Raw genomic sequence first — 22,044 nt, 5'->3', positions numbered from 1 at the left:
CACCACCATCATAAACCAAGTAGAAAAATTAAAAAACCTAAACAAAAATATCAAATTCATATGGACACCAGGTCACTGTAAAATAAACGGGAACGAACTAGCTGACCAACACGCAAAAAAAGCAACATTATCTGAAGCCCCCAAACAAAAATACAACACAATAATAGACACAAAAAATCATATAAATATTTTAACACGGAACATATGGCAAAACCACTGGGTAAACCAAAAAAACAAGTTACGAGAAATAAAACAAAATATAAATCCCTGGCCACAAACTTAGAAAAAAGCATATAACAATTAATAGTAATAAGTCACTAATATTGATTAAACTGTTTTTTATTTATTTTTTTTCCCTATTCTAAGTATATATTTATAAGCATATTATTGTATAAAATTCTAAGCTAATGGCCTATGCTGCCGAAGCTGTAATGTTCAATAAAAAAAAAAAAAATATAATATAATAATTTTTTATACAAAAAAAAAAAAAACTTAATTTCGTATTATTTAAAACAAATAAGACAAGGGACTAAACGTAATTTCCCTTATAGTAACATGGTAATGGTTGAAAATTGCCATAAGATTACACTAATATTATATAATATATAATATTTATAATTAATCTAAATATTTTTTTTGTTACGGCGGAAAAGGTACAATAATGTGCCATCTCGTGGTTTTTATATACCTAGGTAGTTGGTATATCAACCTGACTTAGGTATGTGTTGACACATTTATCACTTTATTATTACTACTATTTTTTATTAAAAACCAAATGCAACAATTTATAAATAATTTTAATTTAAATAGGTAAATAAAAAAAAGTTATATATTATATAAAAAAAAGTGTACTTTAATAATAATCAACGCAGAGTCAAACCTATTTGAGTTATCGAATTTAAATTTTGAGGATAGATTAATATTATAATATCATCGTGCATTAAGAAAGGATTTTTCAAAATTTTTATTTTAAAGGGTTGAAATCGCTAAAAATAAGTTTTATTTTATTTCATTTTTTTGAAAATAAATTATTTATAAATTGTTGCTATTGTTTTTTAATAAAAATTAAAATAAAACTTATTTTTATAGCAAACTTTATACTTCTTATAACTATTTAAATAGGTAATTAACTTTTTGGACTTTTGCACACCGAGTGACTGATGTTAGAAAAAGAAATCATGAAAATCGGTCCAGTAGAACTTCAGTTAGATAACTGCCAGAATAAATCGCCTCACGTTTGAATAATACAATATACAGATTATAATAATATTATCATAATTATTATGTAATGTAAAAAACTTTTAAATCCCTACGAATAATAAAGAGTTTTTTTAAATAATTACTCAAATATAAAAAAAAAGTATTTAATGCTTTGTAGTTTTTAATTATTCTTTTTAAATATTTTTCTTATGATAGTTCGGGAATTGTTCGATATCATTTCCGTAAAAATTTGAGAAGGTTATTACAAGGTTTGACAAGGTCCCCTTGTTATTTTAGCTATTTTCTTTGTTAGAGTTTTGGAGATACTCAAATATGTACATTAAAAAAATTATTTGAAATAATATTTATTATTTAATAATTATTTATTAAAGTGATGAATGTATTGATTTTACAATGGCTTGTGTTTTTCTTTTCTTTTTTTTTTGTGTGTCCTTTTACAGCATAACTTGTCGAAATAATGCTTCAATTTCAAACTTTGGGGGAAGTTTCCGATGGAAAAGTGAATATCCTTAGTGTATTATGGAGGTAAAAACTAACAATTTTCCAGTAGTTATGAAAAAAAATCGAGAAATACATAAAAAAAAGTGACAGAAAAACGCAAAAGCAGTTTTTAACAAAATTGCTTTTTTATATGGTTGAAATATTCAAAAACGAATCATTATAAAATATAAATACTTGAAATTTCACCTATTGCTTATATTAGTGTTAGTGTGTTACCTATATACTTACAGTTAAATATCTTGGTTGGATCTACTGAAATTTTTGGTTTTTTAAAGTATTTTTTTTTTTTTTTTGAAGTGTCGATAAAATTATTTGGATCTCCAAAATAACTTTTATGTAACGTTTCTTATAAGTTGCAAGTTGCTCTTAATGAAGTTAAAAAAAATAACAAAAATCGTTAGTCATAATTTTGTTTAAAAAACTTTTTAAATTTAATTTTTACAAAATATGTGAAAACTGAAAATTTATAAGTAAATAGTTGAAAATTCCTAATTTTCTTATATTTATATCTAAAGTTAAAAAATTTAACACTTTATGTTCTCCATAAATTTTCCTTTAAATAGCTAAAGAGAAAACTTGAAGCTTCATTATGGAGAAAATGTTATAAGTGTCTGAATTTTAAATTTTTACGAAGACGCGTAACAATAATAATTTTCAATATATTTTGTTATTATTTAAAAAGTATAAGTCGTAGATTCATGGAAATTTCATCAGTTTGCATTTACATAATTTAATTTTAAAAATATTTCGCTTATGTTAAGGCTATTTTATTTTATTTTTAGGAAATATTCGTTTTTTTATTTTTTATAAATATCAATAAAAAAATTTTCGTCTTACTCATGTAAATTCTATAATTGGACTTATGAATTTAATAGCACCAACTTATGTTGAACATACAGATCCAAAAAAAAATAACGAAGGAAAAGAACCACAAACAAAAGTAACTTCTGAAAAGTGTCCTGATGATCTAGATGAAGAAATAATTGAAAATTGGAAAGGCTTAGGTGAATTAAAAAAATCTAAAAAACAACCAACATACGTCGACAAAGATCCTACAATACTATATTATAATGATAATAGTCGCACAAAGATCTTAGTTATAGGCATTTTAAAGAATGGAAGTATTGCCGAATTAAAATCTATTCATCTCGATAACGTAAACGTATCAGTTGTAAATACGTGTGCTTTTGATTCTTTTACACAAATATAGTTTTGCGCATACATAGATAGTACCATGTATGTAGAATATGTTGAAAAAAATTCAAAACATATATTTATGGCATTAGTATCTAATGCAGTACGTGATGGTGTTAACGCTCAAACATACAAAAAACGAGCTTTGTTATTAAAACAAATGTTTGATGAAAATGCATATAAGTTACAGCCTGATGGATCTGTAGTATTAGACACATCCGTACAGGTCAATTTATATTAAAAAAATTGTTTAATAACTTCCCTTCAATTGTCGGAACAATGGTATGTCATGTTTGTTTAAATACAAGTTTTAGGGAAGAAATAATTGTAATAATAAATTTACTAACTGATGACCTGATTTTCTTACAAGATATAATAGAAAATTATAATTTTTCACCATCAAACTGTGAAAATTGTAACATAAATATGATTTAGTCTCTGGACTTTAAAGAACATTTAATTATTGAGCCAGTCGTACCTCTTACAAAACAGCGGAAAATTGAAAAACATCTTGATTTAAATATTCAATTGAAGGATATCCCAAACATACTCAAAATAAGAAATGAGTTTTATTATCTAAGAGGTCTTGTTAACTTTATTCCACCAATATCAAATACTATAAATGCAATTGGTCATTATATTGCGTACTGTTACAGAGAGGTAAATAATATTTGGAAAAAATACGATGATTTTCAACCAAAAATAAAAACTGTGAAACCAACAACCGAGATACAAAATTGTCAATGTATAATATACACTAAATAATTTATCAAAAAGAAAAACTACCTTGGTATAATACATGTGATAATTGTATGGAAAATTATTCATTTTAATTTTTCAATATTTAAATTTGTTTTGTTTTATTTTATTTTATATGTATGCAGTTAAATACAATTAGATTACATATTTATTACCTTTTTATTATTTTATTGTTTCAAATCTATTTTCATTATGTTTTATTATAGTTTATGTACCTTGCATTGAGTTTGACCATTAATTGTATAAGATTATTTATTTATTTTATTATTATTATATATATATATATATATAATTATGTTGATATATTTTATAGTTTTAAGTATACAAACTTGTATGAATAAATTTGTTTCCATGAACAAAAAAAAAAATTGCAGATATATATGATTATAAAGTGATGTGAAAATTTAAAAAAAAAAATTTTTATCTTAAGATGTCTATTTATTTATATGTATTTTATAATGTACGTATACACGATTGTATTAATTTATTTGTTTTGACGTTATAATTAAATACATTGTTTACTCCCAATGAGTTGTTAAGTATTAAAAAAAAAACTTTATTTAAATTTTTATTAAATTGTTATATATTTTTAAGTTTGTAATTACTAATCTATTTAATTAAAAAAAGGTTTATAATTATAATTATGTAGACGTTATACTTTTTCTTTAATTATACCTAGGAAAATAATTTTTAAACACATAATATTTTAATAGTCGACACATCATATTATTACAATTTATTATGATAATTGTTTTATTAAACAAATGGTATTCAAATCATACAATCATTATTAATATTATAATATATTGTAATAATTATGTTATTGATCATGTATTTTAGACATTTGGTATATAAGTCGATATAAGTTAGTAGTATACATTTGTATGTTCTGCGCACTTTTGACTGCGGAGATTGCAAATTTTTAAGGGGGATTTTTCCCCTCAAACTTTTTTTTTCTCCGCTCTACCAGACAGCGGTGATTTTAAAATTTTTAGGTGGATTTTCCCCCTCAAACTTTTTTTTCTCCGCTGTACCAGTAAAAAAACACTGATTTTCAAAAACCATAATGTATGTTCTGCGCACTTTTGACTGCGGAGATTTTAAAATTTAAGGTATATTTTCCGCCTTTAACCAATTATTTCCCCCCCCCCTGTTACACATAAAGTTTAAACAGTGTATACACACTTCAACACCATAGGCGTGCGCAGACTTTTGGTTCCGGGGGTGCACACTAAACATTAGGGCCCACAATAATTTTGAAAATAATTATAGATACAGACAAATGATTTAAAGATATTAAATGCAATAAAAATATTTTTTTTATTATTATTCGTTCTAAAACATATTACATAACAATACATAAATATATAGATATATACAATCTTTAATCTTATAATGATAATCGACGTTTAAAAGGTATATCATTTTTGAATTCGTCAACAATTTCATTAAAATCTAATTTACATGCTAGTTCTTGTTCTGTGAATATTAGTAGTAATGATTCTAGTCTATCTTGGCACATAGTACATCTGAGTTTATTTTTTACAATGCTTAATTTGGAAAATACTCTTTCACATGTGCAACTTGTTACTGGTATTATGGTAAACATTTTTAATACTAAATACATATTGTTAAAAATGTCTAACCGTCCACTCTCTTTTAACCAATCTAACCACACATAAATAGATTCACTGGATGTACCACTTGGTACATCAGGCATATGTTTGAGAATTTTAATTTCAGTTTCCAGTTCATCGATTGATATATTGAATAATTTAGATAAAATATTTGAAAAACTGTTATTTAATTCTAACTTCAATAAATTTCCCACAGCACTAATCAAATCTAAGTTCTCTTGATTGAATCTTATGCTTAAACCATTTACAAGATTATCTATTAACGGATTAAATACAGAACACCTGAGTTCATCATACTTGGAATCATCAAAAAATTGATTAGAATAATTATTATCTAATTTCACAGTCACTTTCTTTCTTTTAACCATGGGAATATTAATATCTAAATCAATACATTTGGTAGTAACTTCTTCAAAAATGTTTTGAAAAAATGTATCATTCCTCATAAATATTAATGAATTTTTAAGTGCTTGAATAGAATTAATAGCTGTTAATAGATCAAGTTTAGGAGACTGAAGTCCTGAACTTACTTTTAAAATAATTTTCAATATTGGTTCCATAAGATGCAAGCCTAAAACAAATTCAAAACTTTGAAGTTGGTGAAGTAAACCGATACCTTTAGCTTTCATACACGGAACAGTACAGTTTTTACAAATTTCATCAATAGCAACTATTAATATACTATAATTATTTTTCACTGCACTTACAGCTTCTGATCTACAAGCCCAACGAGTAATGGAGCATGATTTTAAAGATTTTAGGTGTGATCCTGTTTCTAACGCAAATTTCTCTAATACTGCATGTCTCATTGGACTTCCTTCTATAAAATTGTAAATAAATTGTATTGTACCAAGAAAGTTAAATATAAGTCTGTTATTGGGTGTACTAGAATGTTCACAAATTGAATCAATCAGGATTAAATTGAGACAATGTGCATAACAGTGAACATAAAGAATTTTATTATTTTTTTCCTTGCACTTTGCTTGAACACCTCCTACATGACCTGACATTGATGATGCACCATCAAAACAAACTGCCAAAACAGATGACCAATCTTTATTGATCATCCCTAACACCATGTTAATAGAATCAAAAATAGACTGTCCTGTAACTGAAGTCATTTATTTTAGAACAACAAATGTTTCAACCGGTCTATTTAACTCCTCATTAAAATAGCGCACAACAACAGACAATTGCTCAGAGTGGCCAACATCGCTTGTTTCGTCTGCCATCAATGATATAAAAGAGTTATCAAAATTAGATTTAATTTTTTTTATCATAACACTGTGCATTGATGAAATTAGGTCATTTTGAATGCGATTACTCAAATACTGTGCATTTTTTGGGCCACATAATAAATGTGTTTTTAAAACATCATCATACCTAGCTAACAAATCTACTATTTCTCTAAATAAGCCTTTCTGGTTACTTGAAATACTCTCGTCGTGTCCTCGAAACGGTTTACCAGCTTTACCAAGAAGAAACACAATATCAATAAGTCGTCTCATGATATTTCTATTTTTAACACGCTCTTCTTCATTTTTTTTTAACACTACTGTTTGTGCAGAATTTAATTTACAATCAATTGATTTTGAATTAATAAAATTTTGGAATGAAGTGGTAGCATTTTGATGAACTTTTGATAGCTGATGTTTTTTTAAACGCTCATGACCACGGTACCAAGACTTAAAACCACTTACAGCAAAACAAGAATCTACATGACTACCATTATAATCATTTCCATTAAAACATCTACAATAAAAGCAAAAGGCAGCATCTATACTAGGACTATACTCTAACCACTTATAACTATTATACCAATTTTTGTTGAATGATCGTTGTTTATTTTTATTTATTGTCTGAGGAAATTTGTTCAGTAATGGTTGAAACGGACCTTGTTTAATTCTGTTCCTGAATTCCAAGCGATGGCTTGGAAGAGGAAAAACAGGATCATTTATATCACATGTATTTATAACTGTAATAAAATATTTATATTAAAACAAATAAAAAAATCTATTACTAATTCAGTAATACCTGTAGACTTTTCAGGTGAGCCTCTAAACATTTCATTATTATCTTTATTGGATATTACTAACTCTTCATGTACAGTATCGTCAGTATCAATGATATTATGTCTTTGTTTTATAGAACAGGCTAAAAACAAATAACATTAAGAATTTAAACTATAAAATAAAATATGAAAAATATAGGTACCTGCAGACTTTTCAGATGAATATATGAACATATTATTATCCTCAAGTTCAAGTAGTACAGTATTGATGATATTTTCAATGACATTTTTAATGAACGACTCATCTGGCTCTTTTTTGATGAAAAAACTAAGTTTTTTTTGTTTTGAATCATTGGCAACTTTCATTAACATTAATTTTTCGTTGGCTTTGCGCTTTTGATATCCGTTTTTTATTGTTTTAGAACTCATTTTAAATTATAATTTATAAGTAAAGCTTCATTAAAGTTAAAATTAAGCGCCTAATTTAGGTAACACAAACAATACAAATACAACACTCATTACTCAAGACTCAACAATACAACCAAACGTTAAAATATCGGCACTGAAAACGTATAGTAAGAATTGATTATTGAGAATATACTGTGAACAATGAATACTTCCGACAGTACCGACTGCCCACAAGCATAAACGCAAACCGTTGTATGTAATTTTGTCATTGGATGTTAAAAATAGACTATCGTGTATTGACGTTCAAATATCATAACAGCCTGTAAACCAATATGATGCTAGATCCATTTTTACCCGTATTCGGAAAACGTTTACTATCACAGTGACACATTGGCGGGGTACGGTCACAGACTTCTATATAATATGTATTATATAGAAGTCTGTGGGTACGGTACGCGGGGTCGGCTTGTTTACCACGCCACATATTATCTATGTACCCCGTTATCAGTAAATCACTTAACTAACAATAATAATAATATTATTATATATATATTTATATATATATATATATTATTACAAAACACACGATTCTGTTCGATAAAAGTATAGAACTTCTTATCTTTTCGAAGAAATAAAACCACTACTGTTTTATAATAATTGGATTTTTCAAGATTTAAAATGTACACTTAATTAATAATTAGGGCCCTTGTCGTTTTTGGTGAAGGGTCCGGGGGTGCCTGGGCACCCCCGGCACCCCCTGTGCGCACGCCTATGTTCAGCACTATTTATTTCCCTTGTAAGTTAAACATTCAGGTTACACTGTAATTTCATTTTTTGTAATAAATTATAGATAAAAGTCGTTTTATTGAATTCATTATGACACGTACGTATATTTTTGGGGGACTACTCCCAAATAGTTTAATATAAAATGGGTTGTGGTAGTATTAAGAATTAGACAAAGTTAAGCCTCACTCATGCATAGACCGATGACATTGTTCTATACTTAACAATACATTGGGCTTGCTTTTATTATATTCAGTGAATAAATAACTTTTAATTCAAACTTCCTACACATACCACGACAAAGTGGACTTCGTCGTTAAATCGTGCTGAACCATCTTCACCAAGACCGGTTCACTACAACTATACTCTATTCAGAATAACCTTGCCCACTCGATCGACGAAAACTGGTCGAGTTTGCGCATGTCTGTTGCCACAGTCGCGCTGCTGTCGGCTGTGCCGCCGCCGCCGGCGTGCTGCAGCTGTATACGTAGTGAACTATAATATCACACGTCACTATGCCACAAGTGGTTTACACGTTCATTCCGTAACACGTAAAAACACCGCGCACCTTCCGATATTTGTTGTTTTTTTATATACTGTTTTGTGAATTATTCATCTAAAATGGCAAGCAGTTCTGATGAGGATAATGCTGAATATGGCCCATCACCAATTAAAAAGCAGAAAAGTGGGAAAGTGAGTACTATTTAATATAAAAATTCCGAGTTTATAAAAAAAACATGTTTTTTAAAAAAAAAAATGGTTTTAATCGATTAAAACATGGTTTTTGTTTCAAATGTCTTTCAAGACAGCATTTTTACTGAGACTTATTTTTAAAATATTTTTATTTCAGGCTATAAGTGAGGATTTAAGAATCCCTATTGTAAATATGTACAAGAGTATAATAATGGACGAACCTAACATTTCCATGAGGCAAATTCGTAAACAAATTTCAGAATTATTGGCTATTGGCGAACGTTCAATCCACACAATCATTAAGGCTTACAATGAGACAAAGACGGTGCCAGTCGCAAAAACCCCACGTAAGAAAAAATCATTTCGTGATCTTTTTGATGATTTTGCAAAAAACGCAGTACGCAGTATCTGGTTTCGCCGTGAAATTCCTACGATAGATAAAATCCACCAAGCCGTATCAGCCGACGACAGTTTTCCAACAGTATCACGCACAAATTTATTTCATCTTTTAAAAGATTTAGATTTCCGTTACAGTAAGCGAAGTAGGAACAGTGCTATGACTGAAAAGAATGAAATTGTTTGGTGGCGCAGAATGTATTTGGATAGCATTAGCAAATACCGGGAAGAGGGTCGACACATTTATTTTCTCGACGAAACATGGGTGAATGCTGGCGATTGTACATGGAAAACGTGGGTCGACACAACAGTACGGTCTCACCGGGATGCATTCTTGAAAGGTCTATCGACAGGTGCAGTTAATCCCTCTGGCAAAGGGAAACGACTTATTGTACTCCATATCGGCTCTGAAGATGGTTTTGTACCCGGTGGTTTGTTGTGTTTTGAATCGAAAAAAAAATACAAGTGACTACAATGATGAGATGAATGGCGACACATTTCGTGAATGGATGGAGGGCACTCTACCTCGCCTAAATCGAACTCCGTAATTGTTATGGACAATGCGTCCTACCATTCCATGAAAATAGACAAAGCCCCAACATCGAATACACGAAAGGCAGATATAATTAAGTGGTTGGAGGATAAGGGAGAAGTGGTAGACCGAACTATGGTTATCCCTCAACTTTCACACATAGTGAAACGTTTAAAACCAGCACATAATAGGTATGTTATTGATGAACTAGCAAAAAACAGTGGTTACACAGTATTACGACTTCCACCATACCACTGTGAGCTTAACCCGATTGAGCTGGCATGGTCATCGGTGAAGAACCATGTTCGGATGAACAACACAACTTACAAACTTCCGGATGTGAAAAAATTACTAATAGAGGGCATAGATCGAGTTGACGCACAAATGTGGAAAAATTTTATTAGTCACACGAAAAAAGAAGAGGTAAAATTTTATGAGGTCGATAATATAATAGACGAGATGTTGTCCGCGGAGAAAGATGATTTGGTGATGACTATTACGGGGGACACATCATCTGAAACGGATTCAGATACTGAATAAATGTTTTGTAAAAATGACTAATTTTTGTAAATAACTGTTTAAATGTGTGTATAATTTTTGTAAATATGACTAATTTTTGTAAATAACTGTTTAAATGTGTGTGTAATTTTTGTAAATAACTGTTTAAATTTGTGTGTAATTTTTGTAAATAACTGTTTAAATGTGTGTGTAATTTTTGTAAATATGACTTTAATTTTTGCAAGTATAAAATTTGTATTTATTTTTTAGTTTTAATTTCTTACTAAATTACATATATTGATACCTATTTGGTTTTAATAATAAATGTTATTGTGTTTGGTGCAGAACAATAAGGTAAAAGTACAAAAAGCAGTAAAAAAAAACGGTAAAGAATAAAGCATAGATTATAGCATTATTGGTAATAATTATTTCGATTGTGTTATTATGATTCCCTGTATACACGGCGGCGGCTATTGATAACGACGCGTAACGATAGCAGTCGACAACTAACGACCAATCACAGTGCAAATGATTCTAGCCGGGGGGTCCGACGACTGCCGACGGTCCAGTTGCATGCGCAAAAGTGGGCAAGGTTATTCTGAATAGAGTATAGAAGCCAAGTATATTTTTTTTCAAGCATCTCCACGCTAACAGAAATTTAAGTACTATTACTTTACTACTATTAACTAGCTTTAAATTAAATATTTACTATTATAATTTTCCACTATAAAAAATGATTCCATTTAATAATGGTATTTTACATAATTTACACCACAAATAGGTTCATTTAAATACATATGTAATTTGTATCAAAAATATAATATGTATTTGCGTTACGTAAATAAATTAATTTTAGTTTTTTTTTTTTTTTTTACACCACGTTAAAAAACGAAATGAAATATGTAATTTGTACCAGCCCTAAAATTGAGTATAGTACGAAACATTTTGAATAGTTCAAAAAGATTAGTGTGTAGTACAACATTTAAAAGTATGTCATTTATTATAATAATAATATGTATAGTTTTATATCTTCACATTTTTTTTTTCCAAACCACATATACACAGATACATCGTAAACAATATTTTGTGTTGTTACGTCTTATACACTTAATTATAGTTAATATTATTTTTTGTTATAATCAGCTTAGTTATAGTAAATGTACGGTATATACACGGAATATATTCTGTGGTATATATATATATATATATAAACAAAAAAAAGTTACTAGCTTTTTCTTACAGAGTTTAGTTGATATAAATAGTTATAATTTATGTTTTATTTTTTTTAAAAAAAATAGTATAATATACTTAACAAGAATTTACTTATTTAATATATATATATAGAATTTGTTTTACATTTATTTATAATTAAGTATGATTGATTTTATATATTTTATGAATTATTGCTAAACAAAAATTTACTTATATATATATATATATACATTTTATTATAATTATAATTTTAGTAAGTACAGATTAGATAATGCTCCTTTTTAAAATTTTATTTGGTGTAAATTATAAACTTGAAAAGTGGTACAAATTTTTTTTTTAGATGTGGTGTAAATGAGATATAGTTTTTAAATTACCTTTTTTATATTTAAAATAAAAAAATAAACGAATAAATATTTACCTATAATTTCAGAATTATAAAATGGAATCTCCTCAAATCGTATACCTCCGATCTTTGATTGAAGAATTACATTTGAAAGTTTTAGAAAACCAAAAAAGTGTTGATTAAGATGAAGAAAAAAAAAATTGATATAAGAGCTTTAAATAAAAAAATTAATAATTTATATAAAAAAAAAATAATAGATCTAGTTGAAATAGACAAGTTAAGAAATGAAAAAAGAAACGTTTTAGATGACTATAATTTTTCTTATTATATTGGTGAAAAATGTAATAGACGTATACGTTATCGTTCCTTAATTTTGAATAATCAACTACAAGATTTAATAAATAAATTTGTTTAAATAAATTTATTTTTTTTTAACCTAATTTATATTATTTCTTTAATCTATTTTCCATTTTTTCTTTTTTTTTATACACCTACTTATATAGAAGTATTACTTTGTTCATAATAGCTTTTCCAAAACATAAAAAAAAATGTTTTTTTTTAGAAAATGGATTTACTTAACCATATCTTAATTGAAATTCATCGATTGGATGAAGAAATCGATGATAATGATGAGAAGGAAGTACAAAGTAAACATGAACAAAGAAAAACTATAATTTTAATCAAAAGAAAAATTAAAATATTAAGATATGAAAAATACTTAGCTAAAACACTTTTACAAGATATAAAAAAAATAAAAATCTTAAAAGAGAATATAATAAATTTGAGAAATGAAATATTACTTGTTAATAAATATTATGATTTGTATGGTTATGTTAGATTTCGAAAACAGACGTTAGCTTATCATCTGCATAGCGATTATTGTACATTATTGGATGATCTAAATTTATTAACAGAATCTTTAAAACTTCGAATGTTTTAGCATGTAATTCATCCGATTTCGCTAGTTTGTTAAACATAAAGTTTGATAAAATATTAGCTGAAGAATCTGAATTTATTGCTAAAGGTTCAGGATGGACACTTGTTTCAATAGATGGGTTACAGTTGAGAATCAATTTAGTAAATCCATTAAAAGGAGGTACATATTTAGATTTACCTAAATTTATACGAGAAAAAAAGGCTATTATAAACGTTAAAAATAAAGATAAATACTGTTTTAAATATTCTATACTAACCAAATATGATAAGCGTTCTAATAAATCACGATTTAACCAAAAATATTTTGATTTTCTTGAAAAAAAGAGTGGGTTAGATTTTAAATGTATTGATTTCCCAACACCAATAAATCAAATTAAAAAATTTGAACGTTTAAATAATGTTTCAGTTAATGTTTATAGTTTAAATAATAAAGGTACTATTTTCCCTCTATTTATAAATAATAAAGAAGAAAAAAATCATTTTGATTTATTTTTTGTCAATAATCATAAAACATCACATTATTGTTATATTAAAGATTTTTCAAGATTTATTAGAAGTCAGAAAACTAAAAATTGTTCTAAATTAATTATTTGTAAGAGGTTTTTACAACTTTTGGAAATAAACCATGTAAAAGTAAACTTTGGGGTGAAACAGGATTAACTGAACATAAAAAAATGTGTAGTAAGAATAATTAGGAAGACCGATAATGTTTGAAGAAGGAAAAGAAAATAAATTCATATTTTTTAAAAGTTATAAAAAAACTTCTAGAATACCATTTGTTATTTATGCTGACTTTGAATGTATTTTAAAACCTAAACAGACAAATGAATTCACTAAAACTAGTAAAACTTATATCACACATTTACATGAAATTATGAGTTATGCATTTTATGTAAAAGTTGACTATAATATTATCACAGAAAAGTTAATGCAATAGTTTAAAATTCCAACAAACATAATAATTTATAGAGGTATTGATGCGGCAAAAAATTTTATGGAAAATATGATTGATATTTCCAAAAAAATTAAATGATATTTATCAAATTAATGTACCAATGATTACGTTGACTGAAAAGGAGGAAAAAGAATTTCAAATAGCAAAGGTTTGTAAAATATGTTATTATATTTTGAAGAAAATGAATTATTTAAAGTTAGAGATCACTGTCATATTACTGGTAAATATAGACAATGTATTTGTTTTAAATGTAATTTTGAAATAACCAACCCATCATTTGTTCCAATTTTTTTTCATAACTTATCTTACGATAGTCACTTTATAATTCGAGAACTTGGTTTTGATGATAAGAATATACATGTTATTCCAAATTCTGTAGAAAAATATATATCTTTTAGAAAAAGGTTGCTCCGAGATTTAGTATAAAATTCGTTGATACATTCCGTTTTATGGCCTCCTCATTAAGCGAGCTTGCAGAAAATTTACTTGAAGATAAATCAAGGTTTAAAGAAACTTTAAAATTATTTTCTAATAAAACATTTGATTTAGTCACACGAAAAGGGGTTTTCCCTTATGAGTATATTGATAATTGGAGTAAATTAAACGAAACTCGATTACCTTCAAAATCTGCATTTTATAACTATTTAAAAAATGAAGAAATTAATAATAATGATTATTCTCATGCTAAAAAAAATTGGAAAGTATTTAATATTAAAACTTTGGGTGAGTATAGTGCTCTTTATTTGAAAACTGATGTCACCATACTAACGGATGTGTTCGAAAATTTTAGAGATTTATGTTTATCTACTCTTAGTCTAGATCCTGCTCATTATATGACTGCTCCAGGCTTTGCTTTCGATTGTATGCTTAAATATACTAAGGTTAAATTAGAAAAATTGGCTGATTATAACATGCTTTTATATTTTGAATCCTCAATCAGAGGGGGTATCTGTCAATCAGTTAAAAGATATGCTAAAGCAAACATACCAAACATTAAAGGTTTGAACTATAATCCTAATAAATCAATTTCATGGATTACATATCTTGATTGTGTAAATTTATATGGAAAATCGATGTTAACTGAGCTACCTTTCAAAGATTTCGAATGGGTTGATGACTTGAACATAGATGTTACTAAAATTCCTGATGATTCAAAAGTCGGATATATATTAGAAGTTGATATTGATTATCCTGAATATTTACATGAAAAACATAATGATTTCCCGTTTTTACCTTTAAACGAATGTCCTCCAAATTCAAAAGTTAAAAAATTATTAACTACTTTATCATCAAAAAAAAAATATATATTACACTATAAAAATTTAAAACAAGCAATTGCTAATGGTCTTAAATTAGTAAAAATTCATCGAGCAATCAAATTTTCACAGAGTAAATGGATGGCCTCATATATCGAACTATGTACGAGAATGAGGAGAGAAGCTAAAAATAGATTTGAAAAAGATTTTTGGAAGTTATTAATTAATAGCGTTTTTGGTAAATGTATGGAGAATGTTCGAACTAGAGTTTCTTTAAAACTGGTTACATCAGATAATTAAGCAAATAAATTGATGATGAAAAATACTTTTAAAGATAGAACTATATACTCTGAAAATCTTATGGCTATTCGCCAACATAAGGAAACTATCAAATTCGATAAAGCAATTTATGTAGGGTCTGCAATTTTAAATGTCTCGAAAACATTTATGTATGATTTTCATTATAATGTAATGAAAAATAAATATAATAATAAAATACGATTATTGTACTCGGATACAGATTCTTTGATATATAATATTCGAACATTTAATTTTTTTGATGATATTAGATATGATTTATTTCCGTATTTTGATACATCAAACTATCCAAAAGATCATTATTGTTTTAGCGAAAATCATAAAAATCAACCTGGTTATTTTAAAGATGAAATGGGAGGAAAAATTTTAAAAGAATTTGTTTCATTAAGACCGAAATTATATGCTTACAAGACTGAAAACAACGATGAGGTTAAAAAAGCTAAAGGTGTAAAAAATATGTAATTAATCAACATATGTATTTTAAAAATTATATAGAAGTATTAAATGCGTACATAAACCATATCTCTCTTGATAATAAACAAACTTGTAGAAACATGAATTTTATTCAATCGAATAAACATGTTGTTCATTCTAAAACAATGAATAAGCTTGTACTAAGTGGTAACGATGATAAACTTTTTATAACAAAAAATGGGATTAATTCACTAGCATACGAACATTATAAATTAAAAAAATAATTATTCTAATATTTACTATGTTTAAGAAAATCGATATTAAGTATTTCTAAATTTAAATTATTATCATCAGTAGGTGTTTTTTCCACGCTATCTAGTGATAATAATTATTTCTAAAATTTAAATTATTATCATCAGTAGGTGTCGTTCAAAGTGAAAGGAAAAGATTATATGAATAACTAAAATAATTTAATTTAATACTGTTTTTTTTTATTTTTATAAAAAGTTAAAATATATATAAAAAAAAATTTATTTAATAATATCTTTCGATAATATCCTTGAATTATGACTGGAATCAAAACCCATCCATTTAACAAGCATTTTATCTTTAACTTTTTTTATAATACGTTCAATTAGAAATGTGTTCGGAAAATCGTTCAATTTAATTTCTTGCTCATAAAAACCACCTAGAATTATATTGTTTGATCCATCCTTTAGCTGATAAGTTATTGGTTCTGTATGTAAAACTTTTGAAACTGTGAAAATTTCTGTTGTCCAATTTGGTGTATATCCTTTACTAAATATATGCTTATATTTTGATATTCTTACTTTATCATTAATTTTAAATTTTGGTTTATATAATGTTTTATTTGTTTGTATATTTGATTTGATTTTACTTGTATTTATTCTAGCTTCATATGGTGTACATTTAATTGATCTATGTTTTGTATGATTATAATTATAAATAATTTTTGATATTTTGTTATACCAATTCCATGTACCTGTTGCAGTAAAATGTTTGTATATATTATTTTTTAGAGTTTGTATAGCACGTTCTCCAATTGAACACTTGATAACGCTATACGTACTATAATGTCTAATTTTATTTTATTTCATTAACTGTTGAAATTGATTATTATAAAATTCTGTACCATTATCTGTTTATAATTATTTTGGATTAGCTTGTTTTAATATATTTTACATACCTTTTGTACATTCTTTTCCTGTTTTATTTTTCAATTATTCTACCCATACATATTTCGTGTATGTATCTATAACAACTAAAATATACTTAAAACCAAGATTTTGTTCAGAATGAGATTGCATATCCATTAGATCAGCTTGCCAAAGGTCATCTTTAAATCGTGTTATTATACTACGTCTTGGAAATACTTTTCTTGCAGGTCGATTTAGCTCATTAGATAAACCCTCTAATGTAGACATTAAACATAATATTCCTCTCACGTAATTCTTCTATAATAGATATGATTTCATTATTTACACCAGTATTACATTATATTTGTTTTACCTGAACCACTAGAACCGACTATAATAGCACGTATAGTATCAGGCAATAACGGTCCATGTCTTGACGTTTTTTTTATTATTGGAGTATCAACGTTCGAAATATCTAATTTATCTTTCTGTTCAATCAAATCCATTTTTTTTTTTTCTTATAAATACTCTGGATCTTTTAAATTTATAACCAGTGAAAGATAGTGTGCTCAACCTGTAAGTAGAAATCAGATAAGACTGGTGAAGGTTTTATAAACTTCTTTATAAATACTGAAATAAAGTATGATGAAGGTTAAACAGAAAATAGGTATGAGTTATAAAGGTAAACATAAAAGTAATAAAAAAATAAAAAAGAGAACACTAGCTGCAAAAAAAGGAAAGGTTAAGAAAAATCCTAATGGTAAAAGATTGATTTTAACACCAGGTCAGACAGGAGGTGCGATTCCTCTAATTCCTATTTTCGCAGGGTTATCAGCTCTCGGTAGTTTAATGTCTGGGAGTGCTAGTGTTTATAATGCAATTCAAAATTCAAAAAAAAAGAAAGGTAGCGGATTGAATTTAATCAATAATGGATCAAGGAAAAAAAACTGATAAAAACGTTACCTGACAGACCACTCACATCTAGAGACATTATAAAATACATTGCAAAGTTTAATATCAATCATTTCCGAGGAGTCTTTTCACGAGATGACTTACCTAAAAACCCACGAACAATTGAATGTGGTATATTAAACTTAGACGTATCTTCAGGTGATGGAAGTCATTGGGTAGCGTTTTACAAAATTAAAGATAAGGTTGTTATTTTGATAGCTTCGGTGATTTACCTCCACCAATTGAATTACAAAACTATTTCAAAGGAAACACGATTATATATAACTATTCAAATTATCAAGATTTTAATTCATTTAATTGTGGACATTTATGTCTTGAATTTTTACAATGTATGAATCAATTACATTAAGTTTAACTGGTAATACAACTACATTATCTGTACATTATTTTCCAGCAATTGATGTGTACGATGACTCGGAAATTGCTTTGTTAAATTTACAAACATATAATACATTTCCAAACATAAATGAAACTAATAACCAGTTTGAAATACATTTAGAAAACCAAGATCGTTTACTAAATAATAATAAATTTCCAACCTGTTTTATCACACTGAAAAAGGTGTGTTACGGTATTAAGGATATTAAAAATCAAATTTTAACGCAAATAGATGACTTTTATAATGTTAACGAATACATTGGAATAAAACTAACAGAGAAAATAACTTTTGATATCGGGATTGATCAAGTAGATTTTAGGACAACCATATTCAGTAATGCAACAATACGTTTTAACGTAGCAAACAGTATAGGACCTTTATTGGATTTGAAAAAAAAAATTATGAACCACACTTGCAATACATTGATGGTCATCGTTCAAAGAAAGTGGTAAATTTAAACAGTGTTAATTCAATAAAAGTAATGTGCAATATAGCTCAAGGTTCATTCAACAACCACATGCCAAGTCATTCAATTTATGAGTTTTCTCCTACTGAGAACATAGGGGCGAAGCTGATTCAATCTCCAACTAACCTAATATATTATAAATTAAATAAAACAAATATCGATTTAATAACTATACAATTAGTTGATCAAGATCATAATCCGATAAACAATTTAGGTGAAAAATTAGTAATCAATCTACATATTAAACGTTACGGATCTTAAGATGGGATTAAAATTTAATATAAGCCCATTACAAAAGATAAATCTTGCTAGTCATATAACTAAAGCGTTACCGGTAACATCGAATAAAGTAAAAAAATAACAACGAAAAATAAAACAATTTTAAAGGCTTTAGGTTATAAATTAAAGCAGAATGCCAGAAAGTGATATTTTAGATATAAGTTCACCGTTTGAAACCGATTCTAAAATTACGAAAATCGAATATCATTCATATACACCGTATACAACTTCATTTAATAATAATGATGAAATACGTATATCAATCCAACAAACAGATGTTTATCCGTATCTGAATGAAAGCTTTATATATTTAGAAGGTGAAGTATCAGATGCTGGAAAAGTAAAACTTACTAATAACGGGTTTTCCTATCTCTTTGAACAAATACGACTTGAAATCAATGGAATAGAAGTAGATAGTACACGTGTACTTGGTATTACCAGTTCGTTAAAAGGTTATCTATCAGGTACACCTGATAATTATAATTGTTATGAAAATGCTGGTTGGATATTTAAAAATAGTTCAAACCCAGCAAATAGTAATGGAGAATTTAGTGCATGCATTCCGTTAAAATATTGGTTAGGTCTATTTGAAGACTTTAAAAAGATATTAGTTAATTCTAGATTAGAACTAATATTAACTCGAAGTCATAGCGATTTAAACGCTCTAAAAGTAATTACTAGTGGAAGTACAAATTCTGGAAAAGTTGTTTTGAATAAAATAGTTTGGAAGGTTCCACATATTACTGTTGATGAAGAAAGGTTAAAATTATTAAAACTTATTGAAAAAGAAAAAAGTTTGTTTATCCCGTTCAGATCTTTTGAAACTTTTGAATATCCTGAACTCGGAACCACAAAAAAAGTTGTATGGAACCTAAAAACTGCTTCAAAATTAGAAAAACCTCGATTCATTATAATCGGATTACAAAAGGGACGTAAAAATTCGTTAGAAAAAGATTGTGGTGTATTCGATCATTGTAATATAACTAATGTAAAAGTATTTTTAAACTCAATAGCATATCCTTATGATAATTTAAATTTGGATTTTGCTAAAAATAATTTTACCTTATTATATGATATGTATACATCGTTTCAAGAATCGTACTATGAAAAAAGTATTCGGAACCCGATATTAAGCCCATCTACATTTCTAACGCAAGCTCCAATTATTGTTATCGATACGTCAAAACAGAATGATTCAGCTACAGCTTCATCAGTAGATGTTCAATTAGAAATTGAAGCATCAGAATCTCTTTCAGGTGTAACTGCTTATTGTTTATTAATTCATGATCGCATTGTAGAATATGTACCTTTTACTAGAGAAGTAAGAAAACTAGTTTAATCAATTTAAAATTAATTTAGAATAATGAGACAATACATATAAATATATATTTTTTATTTTGAACCAAAACGTATTATTTTTTATTTTTAAAAAAAAAAACATGACTAAAAAATATAATTATGAAGTGTGTATATACACTGCTTAAACTTTATGTGTAACATAGAAAAAAATTTATTGGTTGTAGCGGAATACTCCGTCTGTGATACACGGGAAATAAATAGTGTATACACTGTTTAAACTTTATGTGTAACAGGGGAAAAAATAATTGGTTTTAAATTTTTTTAATCAGTGTTTTTTACTAGTACAGCGGAGAAAAAAAAAGTTTGAGGGGGAAAAATCCCCCTTAAAATTTTACAATCTCCGCAGTCAAAAGTGCGCAGAACATACATTATGGTTTTTGAAAATCAGTGTTTTTTTACTGGTACAGCGGAGAAAAAAAAGTTTGAGGGGGAAAATCCACCTAAAAATTTTAAAATCACCGCAGTCTGGTAGAGCGGAGAAAAAAAAAGTTTGAGGGGGAAAAATCCCCCTTAAAAATTTGCAATCTCCGCAGTCAAAAGTGCGCAGAACATACAAATGTATACTACTTAAGTTTTTTAACACATATAATTAAACACAATTTAATTAATAATTGTAAAAAGTAAACATAAAAATACATGTAAAAAACTTATAGTTAATAAACTATTGTGTAAAAACTATAATTATACTATACAAACTACAATATAATAATAATACTATTTCTTACTTAGGGTTATTATAGCCATAATATGGCCTTATGATACTTGTTATAAGGGTTAAAAGTCGGTAAAACCATTTCCAAGGTACCCCCTATGAAAAACGTTCGTATCTCGGGAAGTTCAAAAGCACAAACGTGGGGAATTTCGCCACAAATTAATGCCACCATTTAAATTTTTAAATATGAAAATGGGGGTGCAACCATTTCTCTAGCACTCCCTATGAAAAACGTTCGTATCTCGGGAAGTTCAAAAGCACAAACGTCGGGACTTTCGGCACAAATCAGCACAAACGATGCACAAATTATTGGCACCATTAAAATTTTTAAATATGAAAATGGGGGTGCAACCATTTCCCCAGTACCCCCTACAAAAAACGTTCGTATCTCAGGAAGTTCGAAAGCACAAATGTTGGGACTTTCGGCACAAATGAAGCACAAAAAAAGGCTCTTAGTTTTGTTTCGAAATTCTAAAGTAGGGGTGCCAGGGAAATGGACCTTACTATCTAGCACCTATGCACTATAAAGTATTGTACAAGTTGATAATTTCGATAAAGTGTTTTATTATTTATATTGGATAACCTCTATATTATGCTGTCTTGCTATAATTTAGTGTGGTATTGTCATTCAACGTATCTACCTAATTATATAT

General features: G+C 27.3%; 2 protein-coding genes and 1 pseudogene across 2 annotated transcripts; 2 read left to right on the top strand and 1 right to left on the bottom strand.

The window, feature by feature from the left end:
* Nucleotides 1-5,065: 5,065 nt before the first annotated feature.
* Nucleotides 5,066-6,433, bottom strand: LOC126549802 (zinc finger MYM-type protein 1-like). The gene has a single exon (XM_050200178.1). The coding sequence runs from the start codon at nt 6,431-6,433 to the stop codon at nt 5,066-5,068; it is 1,368 nt and encodes a 455-aa protein (XP_050056135.1).
* Nucleotides 6,434-9,135: 2,702 nt separating this feature from the next.
* LOC126550019 (uncharacterized) lies at nt 9,136-9,719 on the top strand (annotated as a pseudogene).
* Nucleotides 9,720-10,156: 437 nt separating this feature from the next.
* Nucleotides 10,157-10,675, top strand: LOC126549801 (uncharacterized). The gene has a single exon (XM_050200177.1). The coding sequence runs from the start codon at nt 10,157-10,159 to the stop codon at nt 10,673-10,675; it is 519 nt and encodes a 172-aa protein (XP_050056134.1).
* The last annotated feature ends 11,369 nt before the right edge of the window (nt 10,676-22,044 follow it).

The sequence above is a fragment of the Aphis gossypii genome, chromosome 2 (genome assembly GCF_020184175.1).
Source record: "Aphis gossypii isolate Hap1 chromosome 2, ASM2018417v2, whole genome shotgun sequence".
Taxonomy (NCBI): Eukaryota; Metazoa; Arthropoda; class Insecta; order Hemiptera; family Aphididae; genus Aphis; species Aphis gossypii.
This window is presented reverse-complemented; position numbering and strand designations above follow the sequence as displayed.